Here is a 16,779-nt window from a genome sequence, read left to right on the forward strand (position 1 = left end):
AGCATACATAGTTGTTGGTGGGATTCAGCCTTTGCAGAAACTGAAAGTCTCAGTTCCTTGCTGGCTGTTGGCTGAAGGCCATTCTCAGTTCCTTGCCACATGACATCTCGGACATGATATGTTGCTTTATCGAAGTATATAAGCTGAGAGGGCGATAGAGTCTACTAGCAAGACCGAAGTCACAGTCTCTTGTAACCCAATCACAGAAGTGGCATCCCATCAACTTTGCCACGTTCTGTCGGACGAAAGCAAGTCACTCTTCCAGCCCACACTCAAGGGGAGGGGATCACACAAGGGCACACCAGGAGGTAGCGGTCATGGAGGGCCGTCTTTGAAAGCTCTCTACCACAGTTGGTATATATATTTAGGTTTCCTTATTCTCAGTTGCAGCTTTTTCTATAGACCAGACCATCTGATTGTGTGGTTGTGAAACACTAATATGTTCACTGTGGTAAACAGAATACTCCTTCCCCAAAATGTCTATTTTGTAACCCCCGGAATCTTTAAATATGTTACCTTACATGGCACATGTGATCAAGTTAAGAATTTTGAGACGGGGAGGATTATCCTGAATTACCCAGGTGGGCCAGTGTAACCACACAGGTCCTTGTAACAGAGAGGCAGGAGGATTAGAGTCAGAGAAGGTGATGTGATGATAGAAGCAGAGGGGGGCAAGCAGAGGCTGGGATGGGGCAGCCACAAGCCAAGGAATAGGGGCAGCTTCTAGGAGACGGAAAAGGCAAGGAACAGGTTGTCCCCTCGAGCCTGCGAAGGAACACAGCTCTGCTGACACCTTGATTTTAGCCCCAAAAGACCCATTTAGTACATCTGACCTCCAGAACAGTTAAGATAATGAATTTATGCTACTTTAAGCCACTAGATTTGTGGTCATTTATTCCAGTAGCAATAGGAAACTAATACATTCACCAAAGGACCTGGTTAAACCAACTTGTGGGGCTTTTTAAGGGCAAGGGAAGGCACAAGGCATAGGATGGTGGGCTTCCAAGGGCTTTTTTTTGCCGTCCAGTGACTCTGAAACATAATTTACATATTGTAGCTTCTCTGTTTTTAGAAAGTTATTCCCAGTTCTCGTCAATACTAAATTCTATCAGTATTGAACAGGTGAAAAATTTCTTAGGCTTAGTTATATGGGCCTCACTCGTCAAAATAAAACAAAAACATAGCAGCTAGCAGAGGACACTAAGGCTTCCATTTTTAAAGCTTGTTGCTTGTTATTCATTTGCACCTTAGGAGAGGAAATGTTGGCTGAGATGAGAGTACCTGGCAAAACACGCTTTTCCCTCTTGGTGTTCACAGCCAGATGTTGTAAAGTTCTTTTGTTTTTCTTTTTTCTTCAGTGCCTGGAAACCTTGGCTGCTACAAGGATCATGGAAACCCACCTCCTCTAACTGGCGCCAGTAAAACGTCTAACAGACTTACCATACAAACCTGCATCAGTTTTTGTCGGAGTCAAAGGTTCAAGGTAACGGTTCTGTGGCTATGTATCTATAGAAAAAGATAAAGGTGTAAGTGCATTCTGCTAAGATACCTTTAAAACATATAAATTTTAAAAAACAACCTGTGAAGCTATATGACTGTATACTTTTCTGCCAAGGAGAAGTTGGAGGAAGAGTGAGGCTTGGGATTCAGGGGCGTGAGGCAGCACCCTGTCCAAAGACTGCGAGAAAAGGGGAGGAAAAGCACCAATATCTGCATCCCAGTTTGACCTCCAACACAGTTACATGTGTCCTTGAGCCCCTGCGTGTTATGAGCAGAGACATCTCTGGCTCCGTGGGGGATCTGGGAATAAGCCAAGGTAGTGGTTACTTCTTTGATACATTAGGGGGCCCTAGCCTGGACACCAGTCCAAAATATTTTCTTTCCTTCCTATCCATTCTTCTATCTGAAACTCATTCGTCGGCCGTTAAGGTTCAATAATGCTCTTGTTTATTATATCAAAAAAAAGAAAGAAAAGTCTTTCCCTCCCTCCCTCTCTCCCTCCCTCCCTCTCTCCCTCCCTCCCTCCCTCCCTCCCTCCCTTCCTTCCTTCCTTCCTTCCTTCCTTCCTTCCTTCCTTCCTTCCTTCCTTCCTTCCTTCTTCAGTCAAAAGATCATTAATCAGGCCCAAGCGAGGAGAATAGACTGGCAGGGTTCAGGGCCTCTGTGGGCCAGGTAGCTGAGCAAGGCAGTTGGCCCAACGTGATCAAGCGATCGGTTGCTTGCAAAAGATTGAGCATATAAGTAACTATATTGAGGATAATGGGAGCCAGGTTTCTCACTATTAGAGAAGAAAGCCAGGGAAAACTGGAATGAAGTCTATAGTGTTGGACAGGGATTGAAGTTATTAGTGTAGTGCATGGTTTCTGATACATATAGAGAGAGATAGAAATAAATTTAAGTATAAAAGTGTGTGTGTATGTGTATGTATGTATGTACATGTATATTTCCTAGCTCTGTCCACTGAGAAGGCCTGGGAACAGTGACACACTGGTAGTAAAGGTCACATTTAGCACTCATATCTTGGTTTATAAATACTATTCTCCATTAAAAAGAACTAGGGCTCCTTGGACAAAATTGCTGATTCTAGAGAAATCGCAAGATAAAGTTGTTTTTTTTTTTTTTTCTGAGAAAGCACAAGATGATCCTGAAACATCTTGTACAAGAAAGTAAGGAATGTGAGGGACTTGTCAAAAGGACACAGGAACCTGCTTGGAGGGACTCCCACTGGCTAAATCTAACATAATTTGAGCTTCAAAACAAATAATAAGAATAATAAATATACTCCATTAAATAAAATAAGAATCCGCAAATTCACGCTGATATAAAAAAATAACTGAATACTACCAAATGTAAAATAGATAGCTAGTGGGAAGCAGCCACATAGCACAGGGAGATCAGCTCGGTGCTTTGTGACCACCTAGAGGGGGTGGGATAGGGAGGGTGGGAAGGAGATGCAAGAGGGAGGAGATATGGGGATGTATGTATATGTATAGCCGATTCACTTTGTTATAGAGCAGAAACTAACACACCATTGTAAAGCAGTTATACTCCAATAAAGATGTTAAAAAAAAAAAAGTGAATAAATAAATGAGAAGAAGAAAAGCATTTCCTTACAGGAGAATGCCAACTAATAAATGTAGAAGAAATGATGGAATTAGAAAATTCACCATTTGGCCACCATCATAGTAATAATTGATTCAGAGAACAAATATCAAGGTATGTAAATATTCCACATCCTCATGGATGGTGAGTAAAAGTTTTACTAGTGAGTGAAAGTTGCGTGAGGCACAGGATATTTATATAGCTTCAGAGATCTCCCCACAAAATACTACCATAAAGGGAAAACAAGTAATTCTACAGTGAAGAAAACTGGCATACACTACCGTACACAGGTGATCAAAGTTAGCATCACCAGTGATGGGACCACTAGACATTGTGTCCCGCCTGACCTGTCAAGAGCATAACATCACTTTGGTGATTGTCTGCCAAAAATGCATAATATGAATCTAAGCATGAAACACTAGGTAAATCTGAAACGAGGGACATTCCACAAAATAGGCTTTATTCTTCAAAAATGTTAAGGTCACAAAGGTCAAGGAAGGCCTGCAGCTATTCCAGATTGAAGGAGACTGAGGAGACCCGACAGCTAAGTATGTCTGTGATGCTGGATTGGATCCTTTTCTACAAAGGATACAGGGCAGGCAGTTGCCAACTTGAATGTGGGTCTCTAGGTGAGAGGGAAAGGGCAGTTCTTTGTATTATTCTTGCAATTTTTCTGTAGGTTTGGAATTATTTCAAAATGAAAATACAGCATAAGTATTTGAGAAAACACAACACCCATTAATGAGAAAAGTCATAAGCAAACTAGGAAGAGAAGGGAACTTCCTCAATTTGATTACGAGCATCTACCAAAAACCCTAAAGCTAAATTTATATTCAGTGGTGAAAGGTTCAGTGCTTTACATGTATGATCAGGAACAAACAGTGAGGCCCACTGCCACCTCTTCTGATCAGCATTGTACTGGAGGTCCTTGCCAATAAAATAAGGAAAGAAAAGTAAATAAAAGTCATGTAGGTTGGAAAGGGAGAAGTAAAATTTTCTTTATTTATGGACAAGATGATCATGTATGTAGACATAAGGAATCTATGAAAAAGCTATTAGAACTAATAAGTAGATTTAGCAGGGTTGCAGTTTATAAGGTCATATACAAAAATTAGTTGCATTTCTATATACTAAAAGTGAACAATTAAATATAAATTTTCAATTTAAAAATTAATTTTAAAAATAATTTTTAATTAAAGTTTTATTTTAAAAATTAAAACAAAAATTTAAATGCCATTTACAGTAGCATAAATAACAGAAATAAATTTAACAAAAGGTATTGAAGACCTATACACTGAATACTACTAACATGGCAAGGGAAAATTAAAGACGACCTAAATGAATGGAGACATAGACATTGTTCATAGATCGGAAGGCTCAATATTGTTATAATGTCAGTTTTCCCCAAATTGATCTATAGATTCAATACAATCCTAATCAAAATCGTAGCAAATTTTTTTAAATTGACAGGCTGATCCTAGAATTTATATGGAAAGGCAAAGAACTTAGAATAACCAAAATAATTTTTAAAGAGATCATCCTAGGAGGACTTGCCCTGCGTGATCTCAAGACTTTCTGTAAAGCTACAGTAATCAAGACAGTAGTATTGGCATATGAATAGTCACATAGATCATGAGTCAGATTTGGCGTGTGGGCCAAATCCTACCACCCACATATTTCTGTAAAAAAAAAAAAAAGTTTTATTGACACACAGCCACACCCATTCCTGTATATATTGTCCAGGCCTGCTTTCATGTTGAGTCGTTGAGAAGAGACCGTGTGACCCACAAAGCTGAAAACATTTACTGTATGACCTTTTATAGAAGGAGTTTTCCAACCTTTGTTATAGATCAATGGAACTGGATAGAGAGTCCAGAAATAGACCTGCACTTAGATGGACAATTGATTTTCAACAGAGATGCCAAGGTAATTCAGTGGGAGAGAGGATAGTCTTTCAACAAATGGTTCTGGAGAACTGGAGCTCTTTATGAAAAAAATGAACCCCTGTCCTTACATCACATCATAACTTTAAATTATACTACTGAAAAAATAGCTATAGTACTGACATAAAGATGGACATATAAGCCAATGGAATAGAATTTAGAATCCAGAGATAAACCCATACATTTATTTAAGGCCAATTGATATTTTTTTTAAAAGTTTTTTTTTATGTGGACCATTTTTTTAAAGTCTTTATTAAATTTGTTACAATATTGCTTCTGTTTTATGTTTTGGTTTTTTGGCCCTGAGGCGTGTGGGATCTTAGCTCCCCGAACAGGGATCGAACCCACACCCCCTGCATTGGAAGGCAAAGTCTTAGCCACTGGGCCGCCAGGGAAGTCCCAAGGCCAACTGATATTTGACAAGGGTGCCATATCATTCAATGGGGAAAGAATAGTCTTTTCAACAAATAGTGCTGGGACAACTGGATATCCACATGGAAAAGAATGAATTTGGACCCCTACCTCATATTACATATGAAAATTAATTAAAAATGGATCACAGGCCTACATGTAATAGCTAAAACTATAAAAGTTTAGAAAGAAGTATGGGTACAAATATACATGACCTTGGATTAGGCACTGGTTTTTTTAGTTATGATACCAAAAGCACAAACAATCAAAGAAAAAATAAGTAAATTGGACTTCATCAAAATTTAAAACTTCTATGTATCAGGGACACTATTAAGAAAGTGAAAAAACAACTCACAGAATAGAGAAAATATTTGCAAAACATATATCTGAATAAAAATCTAATGCCCAGAATATATAAAGAACTCTTGCAAAGTGACAATAAAAAGACAAACAACCCAACTGAAAAATGAGCAAACGATTTGTAGATTTTTTTTTTTTTAATTTTTATTTATTTATTTATTTATTTTTGGCTGCATTGGGTCTTTGTTGCTGCGCATGGGCTTTCTCTAGTTGCAGCGAGCGGGGGCTACTCTTCGTTGCCGGTGCACAGGCTTCTCATTGCGGTGGCTTCTCTTGTTGTGGAGCACGGGCTGTAGGCATGCGGGGTTCAGTAGTTGTGGCATGCGGGCTCAGTAGTTGTGGCTCGCAGGCTGTAGAGTGCAGGCTCAGTAGTTGTGGTGCACAGGCTTAGTTGCTCCACGGCATAGTTGTGGCTAGCGGGGGCTGCTCTTCGTTGCGGTGCACAGGCTTCTCATTGCGGTGGCTTCTCGTGTTGCGGAGCACGGGCTCTAGGCACACAGGGTTCAGTAGTTGTGGCACGCGGGCTCAGTAGTTGTGGCTCGGAGGCTGTAGAGCGCAGGCTCAGTAGTTGTGGCTCACGGGCTTAGTTGCTCCACGGCATGTGGGATCTTCCCAGACCAAGGCTGAAACCCTTGTCCCCTACATTGGCAGGCGGATTCTTAACCACTGTGCCACCAGGGAAGCCCTGATGAGCAAAGGATTTGAATAGACGTTTCTCCATAGAAGATGTACAAATGGCCAATAAGCACATGAAAAGATGCTGAATATTAGTAGTCTTTAGGGAAATACAAATCAAAACCAATGAGATACCACTTCATACAATAAATAACCTAGGACAGCTGTAATTTTTTTTAAACGACAAAAGCAAGTGTTAGTGAGGTTGTAGAGAAATTACAACCCAGAAATCCCATTTCTAGGTATTTACCCTAGAGAAAGGAAAACTTATGTTCACATAAAAATCTACACAAATGTTTATAGCAGCTCTATTTTATAATTATGAAAAACTAAAAACAACCCAATGGATTTACAAACTGTGGTACACTCATACAACAGACTACTACTCAGCAAATTATAAAATACGTGCATCAATTTGGATGAACCTCAGAGACATTATGCTGAGTGAAAGAAGCCAGTCTCAAAACATAACATACTATATGATTCCATGTACAGTATACAATGTCTTAGTCCATTCCGGCTGCTGTACAAAATGGTTGGCTTAAACCAAGCATTCATTTCTCATGGTTCTAAAGGCTGAGAAGTCCAAGATCAAGGCTTTGGCAGATATGGTGTCTGGTGATGGCCCGTTTCCTGGTTCATAGACGGCCATCTTCTCACTGTGTCCTCACATGGCAGAAGGGGCAAGGGGGTCTCTTTTATAAAGGCTCTAATCGCATTCATGAGAGCAAGCCCTCACTTCCCAAAGGTCTCACCAGTAAGTACCATCACATTGGGAATTAGCTTTCAACATATAAATTTTGGGGGTTGTGGGCGACACAGGCATTCAGTCTATAGCATATGACATACTCGAAAAGATAAAACTATAGTGTAGAAAGCTAATTAGTGGTTGCCAGGGGTTATAGAGGGAGAACTATTATATAAAGCGATAGCACAAGGAAGGTTCCTGGGGTGATGCACCTGTTCTGTATCCTGATTGTAGTGGTGGGTGTACAAATCTATACGTGGGTTAAAATTCATAGGACTGTGTACCATATAAATAGCTGTACTGTATGGTAATATAAAAAAAAAAGTTAAATGGGGCCTACAGTAAGTTTTCTGTGAGGACTAACTTTAAAGCATTTACCACCTGGCACATAGTAAACATTCAATAAAATGTTTAGCTGTTATTATTATTAAAGTTTCAAGTTAATGAGATTCCCCCCCGCCTTTAACTTACTTAAATACAGTAGAAATACAAACATTAATAAGGGATGCTTACTGAAGGGGAAGCACCGTGGTGGTGTGTAGTTACCGGTCTGCATGTCATGAAGTGTGGTGAGGGTGGGATGAGGCAGAGGTCCCCGGGGAACGTGGGCTGGGAAGACGAAGTGCTTGCTTGCTGGGGGCCGAACCTGCCAGGCTCCTTCAGGCCACCGACACCCCTGACTGACGCTTACCAAGTGCTGCTTCTCTGTCGTGGCAGTTTGCCGGGATGGAGTCAGGCTATGCTTGCTTCTGTGGAAACAGTCCTGATTACTGGAAGTACGGGGAGGCAGCCAGTACTGAGTGCAACAGCGTCTGCTTCGGGGATCACACCCAGCCCTGTGGGGGCGATGGCAGGATCATCGTCTTTGACAGTGAGTATGCCCTGTGCCCGGCACTGTCCAAGGCACGGGAACCCTGGGCTAGGGGAACCGGCCTGCCCCTGCTTCCTCCCTCCCCGTTATCCATTCATTCACTTGGCAGTATTTATTAAGCACCTACTGCAGGCCAGGCAGTCACTGACCAGACCCTGGAGATACAGCACTGAACAAGAAGACTCTAGAAGGGAGCACAGACCTTTAACAAGTAATTACTTACAGTTGTGCCCTGACCTATTGTGAGATGCTCAGACAACCTAGAAAAGGTAATAGGGACACTGATGTAATGGTTCAGTATCAGCTTTAAGATCCTCTTGTTTAATGTAATTTGCAAGCCCTTTTAGTGTTTTCTGAGGCATCTGAGATTTACATCTTACTGTGATAGAGCAGAGAAGAAATGCAAAGCTTCGAGTTGTCTTTCCAGGCCTGGTACTGAGTGTGCCCTGACCCATCTCCTCCCTGACCTGCCACGCGTGTGAGATGCTGGCCAGGGCAGAGCATCTAAACGGGGTATGGCCTGGGGCCTTGACCTCTTCAACCTCTGGGCCACTTGATCCCCCGTAATCCACCCACATCTACGCGGTGGTAATGAGACTTTGCAAGCGCCCTCGTACCAATGCAGGGCCAGATTTTAAGATGGCAGAAAGGAGATAGTCACAGATGAGGCAGACGAAGGGAAAGGCTTGAGCTTACTGAGATACACTGTAGAGTCTACAGTGTTGTTAGTCCCCAGGCTAGAGTAGATGCTGACATCTTGACTAGGCTGAGTGGCTCAGTTTTAAGCCAGAATGTCATGTGGTGCGTCAGTGTCCTGGGGCTGCTGCCATAGCAAATTATCACCAACTGGGTGGCTTCAAACAACAGAAATTTCTTCTCTCATAGTTTGGAAGCCTAGAAGTCCAAAATCAAGGCATTGTCAGGGCCATGTTCCCTATGAAGGCTCCAGGGAAGAATCTTCCTTTGCCTCTTCCTACTTTCCAGTCATTGCTGGCAGTCTTCGGCATTCCTTGACTGGTAGCTGCATCACTCCAGTCTCTGTCTTCTTTACGTGACTGACTTCCCTCTGTGCCTCCTTACAAGGACACTAGTCATTGGATTAGGCCTACCCTAATCTAGTACAGCCTCAGTTAACCTGTTTTCAAATAAGGTCACCATCACAGACACCAGGCATTAGGACTTAAACATATCTTTTTGGAGGACATGATTCAGCCACTACACATGGTGTCTGTAAAACCCAGCCCGAGTTTATAACTGATGCTTTCGCAGGTTACAGCTTAGACACTGTCAAAAATGTGTTTTTTGTGGGGGGGAGGACAGCGGGAGGATTGGTGAGCAGAACTCACGTGGTTAATTGTTGGTCTTTTTAGTTGTGTGCCCATTGGAGACTGCCAGTGGCTTCCTATACATCCTGTTTTGCTCAGTGTTAGTACCTCTGTTAAAGGCTGCACCTTAGCTAATGTTTAAGGGAGAATAGTTGGCAAATAATATGTGCTGCACGTCCATTTAGCCTTTCATCTCCAGAGTTCATTGTTATAAAATCCTCTGCCTCAACACCCCGACCCAGGAGAGTATGTTGGCTGACCTTACAGAGTGCCTGGTATACTCTTAAGTAAAAAAAATGAGATAAACATTGAGTCCCTAGTACGTAAGGCTTTATAAGAATTGTCACGTTGGGCCCTCCTGGCAGCCATCTGAGGAAGGCATTATTATTATCCCTCTCATTTTACGGAAGAGAGTCCTAGGTTGTGGAGAGGATAAATAACTTGCCAGGACTCACACCACCAACAAACCGTGGGCGTAGACAGTAAACAGAAGCAGGGTGTGTGGGTTCACTACCTGTTTTTCTACTTTAAACAGAATATAGTGTTAATTTTTTTTAATGGAAAATAAGTGTTGGTGAGAATATGGAGAAATTGAAACCCTGTACGTTGCTGGTATTAATGTTAATGGTGCAGCTCCTTTGAAGCAGTCTGGCAGTTCCTCAAAACGTGAAACAGAATCATCTTATGACCCAGTAATTCCACTCCTAAGTATATACCCGAGAGAGCTGAAAACATGTTCACACAAAAGCTTGTACATGAATGTTCATAGCAGCATTATTCATAACAGCCAAAAAGTAGCAACAACCCAGATGTCCATCAACTGACGAATGGATGAACAAAATGTGGTGTGTCCATACAAGAGAATATTATTTAGCCCCAAAAAGAAATGAATTACCGACCCTTGCCACAACATGAGGAACCTTGAAAACATGATGCTCGGTGAAAGAAACCAGACACACGGGGCGCATATTTAATGATTCCATTGATAAGAAATGTCCAGAATAGGCAAATCCATACAGACAGAAAACAGATTAATGGTTGCCAAGGGCTGGGGAAAGGGGAGGAATGAGAAGTGATTGCTTAGGAGGTATGGGTTTTCTTTTTGGGGTGATGAAAATATCCTGGAATTAGATAGTAGTGGTGGATGCACAACATTGTGACAATACTAAATACCACTGAATTGTACTCTTTTAAATGGTTAAAGTGGTGAATTTCATATCAATAAAAATAAGTGTAGTTTTTATATGATACTCTTTCATTCATTTAGCACATTTTTATTGGGTCTCTGCAGTGTGGCAGATAAATTATGTTTTATTTGCACAGTGCCTCTACTGGAGCGTCAAATGGAAATAATTTGGTTTAAAATCAGTCATCTTTGTACCAAGTATCATCTTTGGTACTAGAAATATATCTAGGAGATAGTGCTGGGCCTCACACAAAAGTGCCCTAAGACAAATTAATTATGATGAAAATAATTGCTCTCTATTGAGTGCTTGCTTCATGCTAGACTTGATACTGGGGCACTTGTTTATTTTGTTATTTAATCCTTGCAACAGCCCAGTTGATAAGGAAGCTGTGGATCAAAAGATTAAATAATTTGTCCAAGCTAATAAGTGCCAGAGCCAGGATTCAAACTCAGGTTTGCCACAGTTTTTTATTTTTCTAGTTTCAGCAGCTAAAAATCCCTTTTATTAACAATAACAAAATAGATCATAATACCAGATCCAGTTTAATGCTTTAAAAGTATGTGAACAAAGTTTGCCCGGTTGTTCAGATTATGATCAAACTGGCCCCTTCCGCAGGTCTCTAGAAGCTGCCCCCTCTGGCTTCCATGCCCTCGAGGACTAAAAACAATGGCACTGAGAGGCTGCCCATTCCAGTCTTCAGAGGCCCTGATGTGTGTTGACTGGCAGGGGCCCCTGACAGCAGCCAACTCAATTCACACCCCACAGCTTTGTAAAGAAAGGTACAAAATGCAGCACTGTAGAAATAATCTGTAAAGTTTCACCTGTTAGGAGTAAAATAGTTTAAAGAGCTTAAGTACTGCCTCATGGAGATCCTTATGATCCACTGGATGAGGCTGAGCATTTCAGAGATGGTGACTGCAGACTATCCCATAATTTGGGAGGGCAAAGGTGCCTCTCCAAAGAGATTGGAGGAGAGTTAGATGTGAGAAAGGGACCAGGTTGCAGTCTCTGTGTCCCAGAACAACAACCTCGGGAGAGAGACTACTCAGGCAGTGGGCGGAAGCTGTCTGCTCAGTGGTTGTTGCCACATCCAGTGATTTGTCACAGGCTCTGTGGCTGATTTTCCAGCAAGCTCTCATGAGCTTAGGGAGGTTGCTGAAGTAGGTTGTGTTCTGTGTGTAAATGTGGCGCTGATGAAGGCTTCAGAGCCTCTGCTGCCCCCAGAGTTAAATGTATTGAATTAACAGAACCAAACAGAAGATCAGATAGGCTGGCATCAGCAACAGGTCACAGGGACTGCCCAAGCAACCCTCTTGGCCTCCCTCATCTTCTAGGCACTGAAGGGAGAAGTGAGTCATATAGGTTGGGTCATACTTGGTAACATTAGTGGAGCACTTATATTTACAGGGCACTGTGCTATCCATTTCCCAGGCATTCTCTCCCTTAATTCTCATAATACTGTGAAGCAGGTACTGTTACCCTTACTTGCCCCACAAGAAAACTGAGGCTCATAAAAGTTTAGTAACTTGCCCGGAGTCCCACAGATAGAGATCCTGCCCTCATGGGACTTACATTTTGGTGGGAAGGGAGGAGATTAATGGTGAAAAAGATTGAGGGCCTAAGGACAGGTAGGATCTGACAGCTGGGACTATATTAGTAATTGTATTTCATAGATTCCAAAATGCTATCAGTTGTGAGATACAACATTATTTTATATGCCACTGAAGGGAAAAAAATGCTTCCAATTAAACAGTGACATGCACGGACTGAAAGACACATCCTAGGTTGTGTGTCAGGTCAATGTCCCCTTCAAAAAATAAGATCTTGAATATATTCATAAGTTTTAAGTTTCCTTATTATCCGAAATGTAAGTTTCCTTTTTTCCTGAATTATCACTGAACTTTAATAATCCATCATAGATGTCATGTGCTTATTCTCAAAATTGCTGAATTGGATGTACTGTCAGCACGGCACGCATCTCGGAATCGAAATTTCTGAGTTTGTCTGCCTTTGCTGTTGAAATATCAGTTTAACCTGGACACTTTTTTCTTTTCAAATAATAATAATAATAATAAAATAACTAACACGTAACTGAGCTTGTACTCTGTGCCAGATCTCATACTAAACACTTTACATGCATCAACTCATTTTGATTCTTATAACCTCATGAGGGAGAAACTATTACTAATTTCATTCTATAGATGAGGAAACTGAGGTATACAGAAGATAAGTATCTTGCTCAAATTCATAGTACATGGTAAAGTCAAGATTAGAACCCAGGAATCTTTATTTTTTTAATTTAGGTTTATTGAGGTGAAATTACATACAGTAAAATCACCCTTTTAGTTGCATAGTCCAATAAGATTTGACAAATATGTACACAGTCGAAATATAGGACATTTTTGTCACCTCAGAAAGCTCTCTTGTGCCCCTTTGTGGTCACCACCCCCAGCCCTCAGTAGCCTCTGATACCGTGTTCCATCTGTATGGTTTTGTGTTCTGAACAAAGTCATATAAATGGAATTATACAGTACTTAAACATTTGCGTCTGGCTTCTTTCACTTAGAAAAATACTTTTGAGATTCAGTTGTGTTGTTTCAGTAGTTCCTTTTTATTGCTAAGAAGCATGCCTTTGTACAAATGTATCACAACTCATTCATCATTTACCAATCGATAAACATCAGTCTGTGATAAAGATGCTGTACGGCTGCTGTACACACACATGTACAGGTGTTTGTGTGAGCATGTGTTTGTATTTCTCTTGGGTGAGTACCTAGGAGTTACAGCATTTCTGGGCCGTACACTAAGTGCATATTCAGCATTTATAAGACACTGCCAGCTGTTTTTTGAAGTGGTTATACCATTTTGCACTCTGGCTGACAAGATATCAGATTTCCAGTTGCTCCTCATCCTCACCTGTACTTTTGTATTGTCTGTTTTTTAATGTTAACCATTCTATCATGTGTGTCGTGGTAACTCATGGTTTTACTTTGCATTTCCATAATTTCTAATGATGTTGAACATCTTTTCATGTTCTTATTTGCCATCTGGTATCATATTCTTTCGGCCTAAAGAAGTTCCTTTAGCATCTTCTCTAATGCAGGTCTGCTGTCAATGGCTTCTCTCAGCTTTTGTTTGAGAAAGCCTTATTTCACCTTCTTTTTTTTTTTTTGGCCATGCCACACACGGCATGTGGGATCTTAGTTCCCCCACCAGGGATTGAACCTGGGCCCTCGACAGTGAAAGCACCGAGTCCTAACTACTGGACCGCCTGGGAATTCCCTTTGTTTTTTAAATTTTTGTTTTATTTGCCTGAAGATTGCTGAGATTCTTAAATAACCTTTCATCAACTTTGGAGCATTCTTAGCCATTATCTCTTCAACTGTTTCTGCTATCTTATTCTCTTTTTCTTCTCTTTCTGGGACTCCAATTATATATTGTTAGACCGTTTGATATTGTGCCCCAGCTATTGGATGCTCTGTTCTGCTGTTTTCATTTATTTTTTTCTCTGTGTTTCATTTTGGAAAATTTCTACTCACCTATTTTCAAACGCGTTGATTCTTTCCTCAGTGTGTGTAATCTGTTTCTAAGCCCATCAAAGGAATTCTTCATCTCTAATATTGTTTATTTATAGCATTTACATCTGACTCTTTTTTGTAGTTTCTCTATCTCTGCTGAAATTTCCAACCTGTTCAAGCATGTTGTCCATCTTTTCCCCTAGATATTTTCTGTCTGGTAGTTCTAATGTCTGGGTCATTATTGAGTCTGGCTCTGTGGATTGTTTTATCTCCTTTTTTAAAAATTGAGATATAATTGACGTATAACACTGTATTAGTTTTAGGTGTACAGCATAATCACTCAATATGTATATATATTGTGAAATGATTACCAGATGTTTTATCGCTTGACAGTGTCTTTTTTTTAAATATAAATTTATTTATTTATTTATTTTTGGCTGCGTTGGCTCTTCGTTGCGGCGCACGGGCTTCTCATTGCGCTGGCTTCTCTTGTTGTGGAGCAGGGGCTCTAGGCGCACGGGCTTCAGTGGTTGTGGCACTCAGGCTCAGTAGTTGTGGCTTGCAAGCTCTAGAGCGCAGGCTCAGTAGCTGTGGCGCACGGGCTTAGTTGCTTCGCGGCATGTGGGATCTTCCCCGACCAGGGATTGAACCCGTGTCCCCTGCATTGGCAGGCGGATTCTTAACTATTGCACCACCAGGGAAGTCCCGACAGTGTCTTTTATTTTCCTTTCTTTCTTACTTGCTTGCTTTTATGTTTTGTGTGTTGTAATATTGTATTGAATACCGTACACTATATGTAGAAGGATAGTAGAGGCTGAGGAAGTGTATTTACACCTGGAAATGGGCAGGCCTGCTCGGTGTGGGGATTGATTGAGCCTTTCTGTCAGTGGTCGAGCTGGGTTTGGGTTTCCTTGTTCCTATCGTCACCTGCAGTGCATGTTAGCCTTCAGTTTCCTCCCATGATGGCTGCTGTTACCTCGTGCTCAGTGTGGAGCCTGGGATGCCAGTGGGGTTTTTTCATTGTTGCCATTCTACCCTCAGCTTTGAGCAGTTCCTCCATGCCCGTGACCTTTCCCCTCCCTCGATGGTAGACTTCTGCTGCTTGTTACTTGGTGCTGTGCTCGTGGTATGGTTGGGGGTTCTTGGTTCTCCTGCCCCATCCTCCATCTCAGACATGTCGTGTCACTGGGCCTCAGGGATGGGGTCTTTCCAGCATCCCCAAATACCCCTCTCCTGGCAGCCGAGCACCGCCTTGTATCTGTGGGGGCTCCCAGGAAGAAGAGGGTCTCCTGCCCCTCCATTGGGTAGCAGACCTCTGCTTTGCATTGGTGCAGGATCCTGGGGCTCAAGGCAACCAGGGGCTGATGGCTTTTGCCTCTGCTCTTCCCCCAGAAGCAATGAGTCTTTGCCTGGTTACTTTGACAGGAACGAGAGAGTCTCCTGCTCCCTCCCCAAGGGCTTCTACCCTGGCCCTGGGAGCAGGAGGGTTTGCTGCCCCTCCCCTTGCAGCTTAAGGCTTTTGTTTCCTTTGAGAGGAGGGTCCTGGAAGAGGGCAGGGTTTCAGGCCTGTCCCCCAGCAGTGGCTCATCACCTCCTACCCATCACCTCCTGCTCACTGGTGCCACCAATGGGGACCCTTTGATCTCCTGCCCTACCCTGGTCATTCTCGTGGGCCCTGGGTGGAGGCCTGCACAGAATTGCTTGCAAGTGAGTGCAGACTCCTATTGTGTCTGGGGTCCCCGGACATCCTGGACTGAGAGGCTAGCCCACATTCAGCCTTTAGAAATTTGATAAAATTTTAGCTGCTTTCTTCTTATTTACTTTCATGGCGAAGCCCTCTTCCTCTTGTGCTCCGTCGACGATGAAACACTTTGTGTGGCCTGACTCTCCTCAGAGGAGCTTCTTACTTTTTAGAATTAAATTGCCTTGGTTGTCTTGAGATCTCAGCTTTCTAATGGGTTGAAGAAAAGTTCTGAGCTTTTTCTCATTGTTAGGATGAAAGCAGCTTTCTACATCCTAAAGGGAAGCAGAAGTCCCCCAAAGCCTGCTTTTTAAATCCCGGCCCTACCCTCCCTCTTGAGGACTTTCATTTCCAGGATCTTATTTGCACTTCAGCACGTAAGATACAGTGAAGTGTATCTGCCACTCAGAACCAGGAGTCCAGAGACATCAAATGTGTTGCTGCAGAGTGATCAGTGAGCTTCCCCTCTGAGAAAGTCATTTCTTGTGCCACAGTTTCCCACTTGAAAAACAAGTGTGGCCCCTCAAATGAACCTCGCACCCCTAAGGTACTTGGGATGCCCTCGGCTTTTTACTACCTTACCTCATCGAGTGCCCCCTGCAGAGAGGTCCTGTGTTTTCATGTGCTTTGTCTCATCTGTCCTCACACATTTATGTGATATGAGAGCATGTAGGTGGTGGTCTCTCCACCCTCAAAGCTGCGAGAAGCTAGAGGCCTGGATGTGAAGTATGGCCCCTGGGATCAATGGCCCAGCTGGTTCCGAACCCAGACTCTCTGACTCCAGCCTGGCCCCTGCCGGGGCCGCACTGCTGTGCTGTGTGCTAACTTTAAGGTCTCCTGGGAAAAAAATAAAAAGCCTCCAGTCATTTGTTCAGGGTTTAAGCGATTCATTCTGTGA

At 42.3% G+C, this 16,779-nt stretch overlaps 1 protein-coding gene across 2 annotated transcripts in view; it reads left to right on the top strand.

Moving 5' to 3' along the window:
• KREMEN1 (kringle containing transmembrane protein 1) overlaps positions 1 to 16,779 on the top strand; it is a 63,340-nt gene that overhangs the window by 38,704 nt on the left and 7,857 nt on the right. For both annotated transcript variants that reach the window (XM_061169714.1, XM_061169715.1), the window contains exons 4-5: positions 1,359 to 1,483; positions 7,957 to 8,110. In XM_061169714.1, coding sequence (XP_061025697.1) covers positions 1,359 to 1,483; positions 7,957 to 8,110 — 279 coding nt within the window. The remainder of the gene's footprint in view (positions 1 to 1,358; positions 1,484 to 7,956; positions 8,111 to 16,779) is intronic.

Source organism: Eubalaena glacialis, chromosome 15 (genome assembly GCF_028564815.1).
Source record: "Eubalaena glacialis isolate mEubGla1 chromosome 15, mEubGla1.1.hap2.+ XY, whole genome shotgun sequence".
NCBI lineage: Eukaryota > Metazoa > Chordata > Mammalia > Artiodactyla > Balaenidae > Eubalaena > Eubalaena glacialis.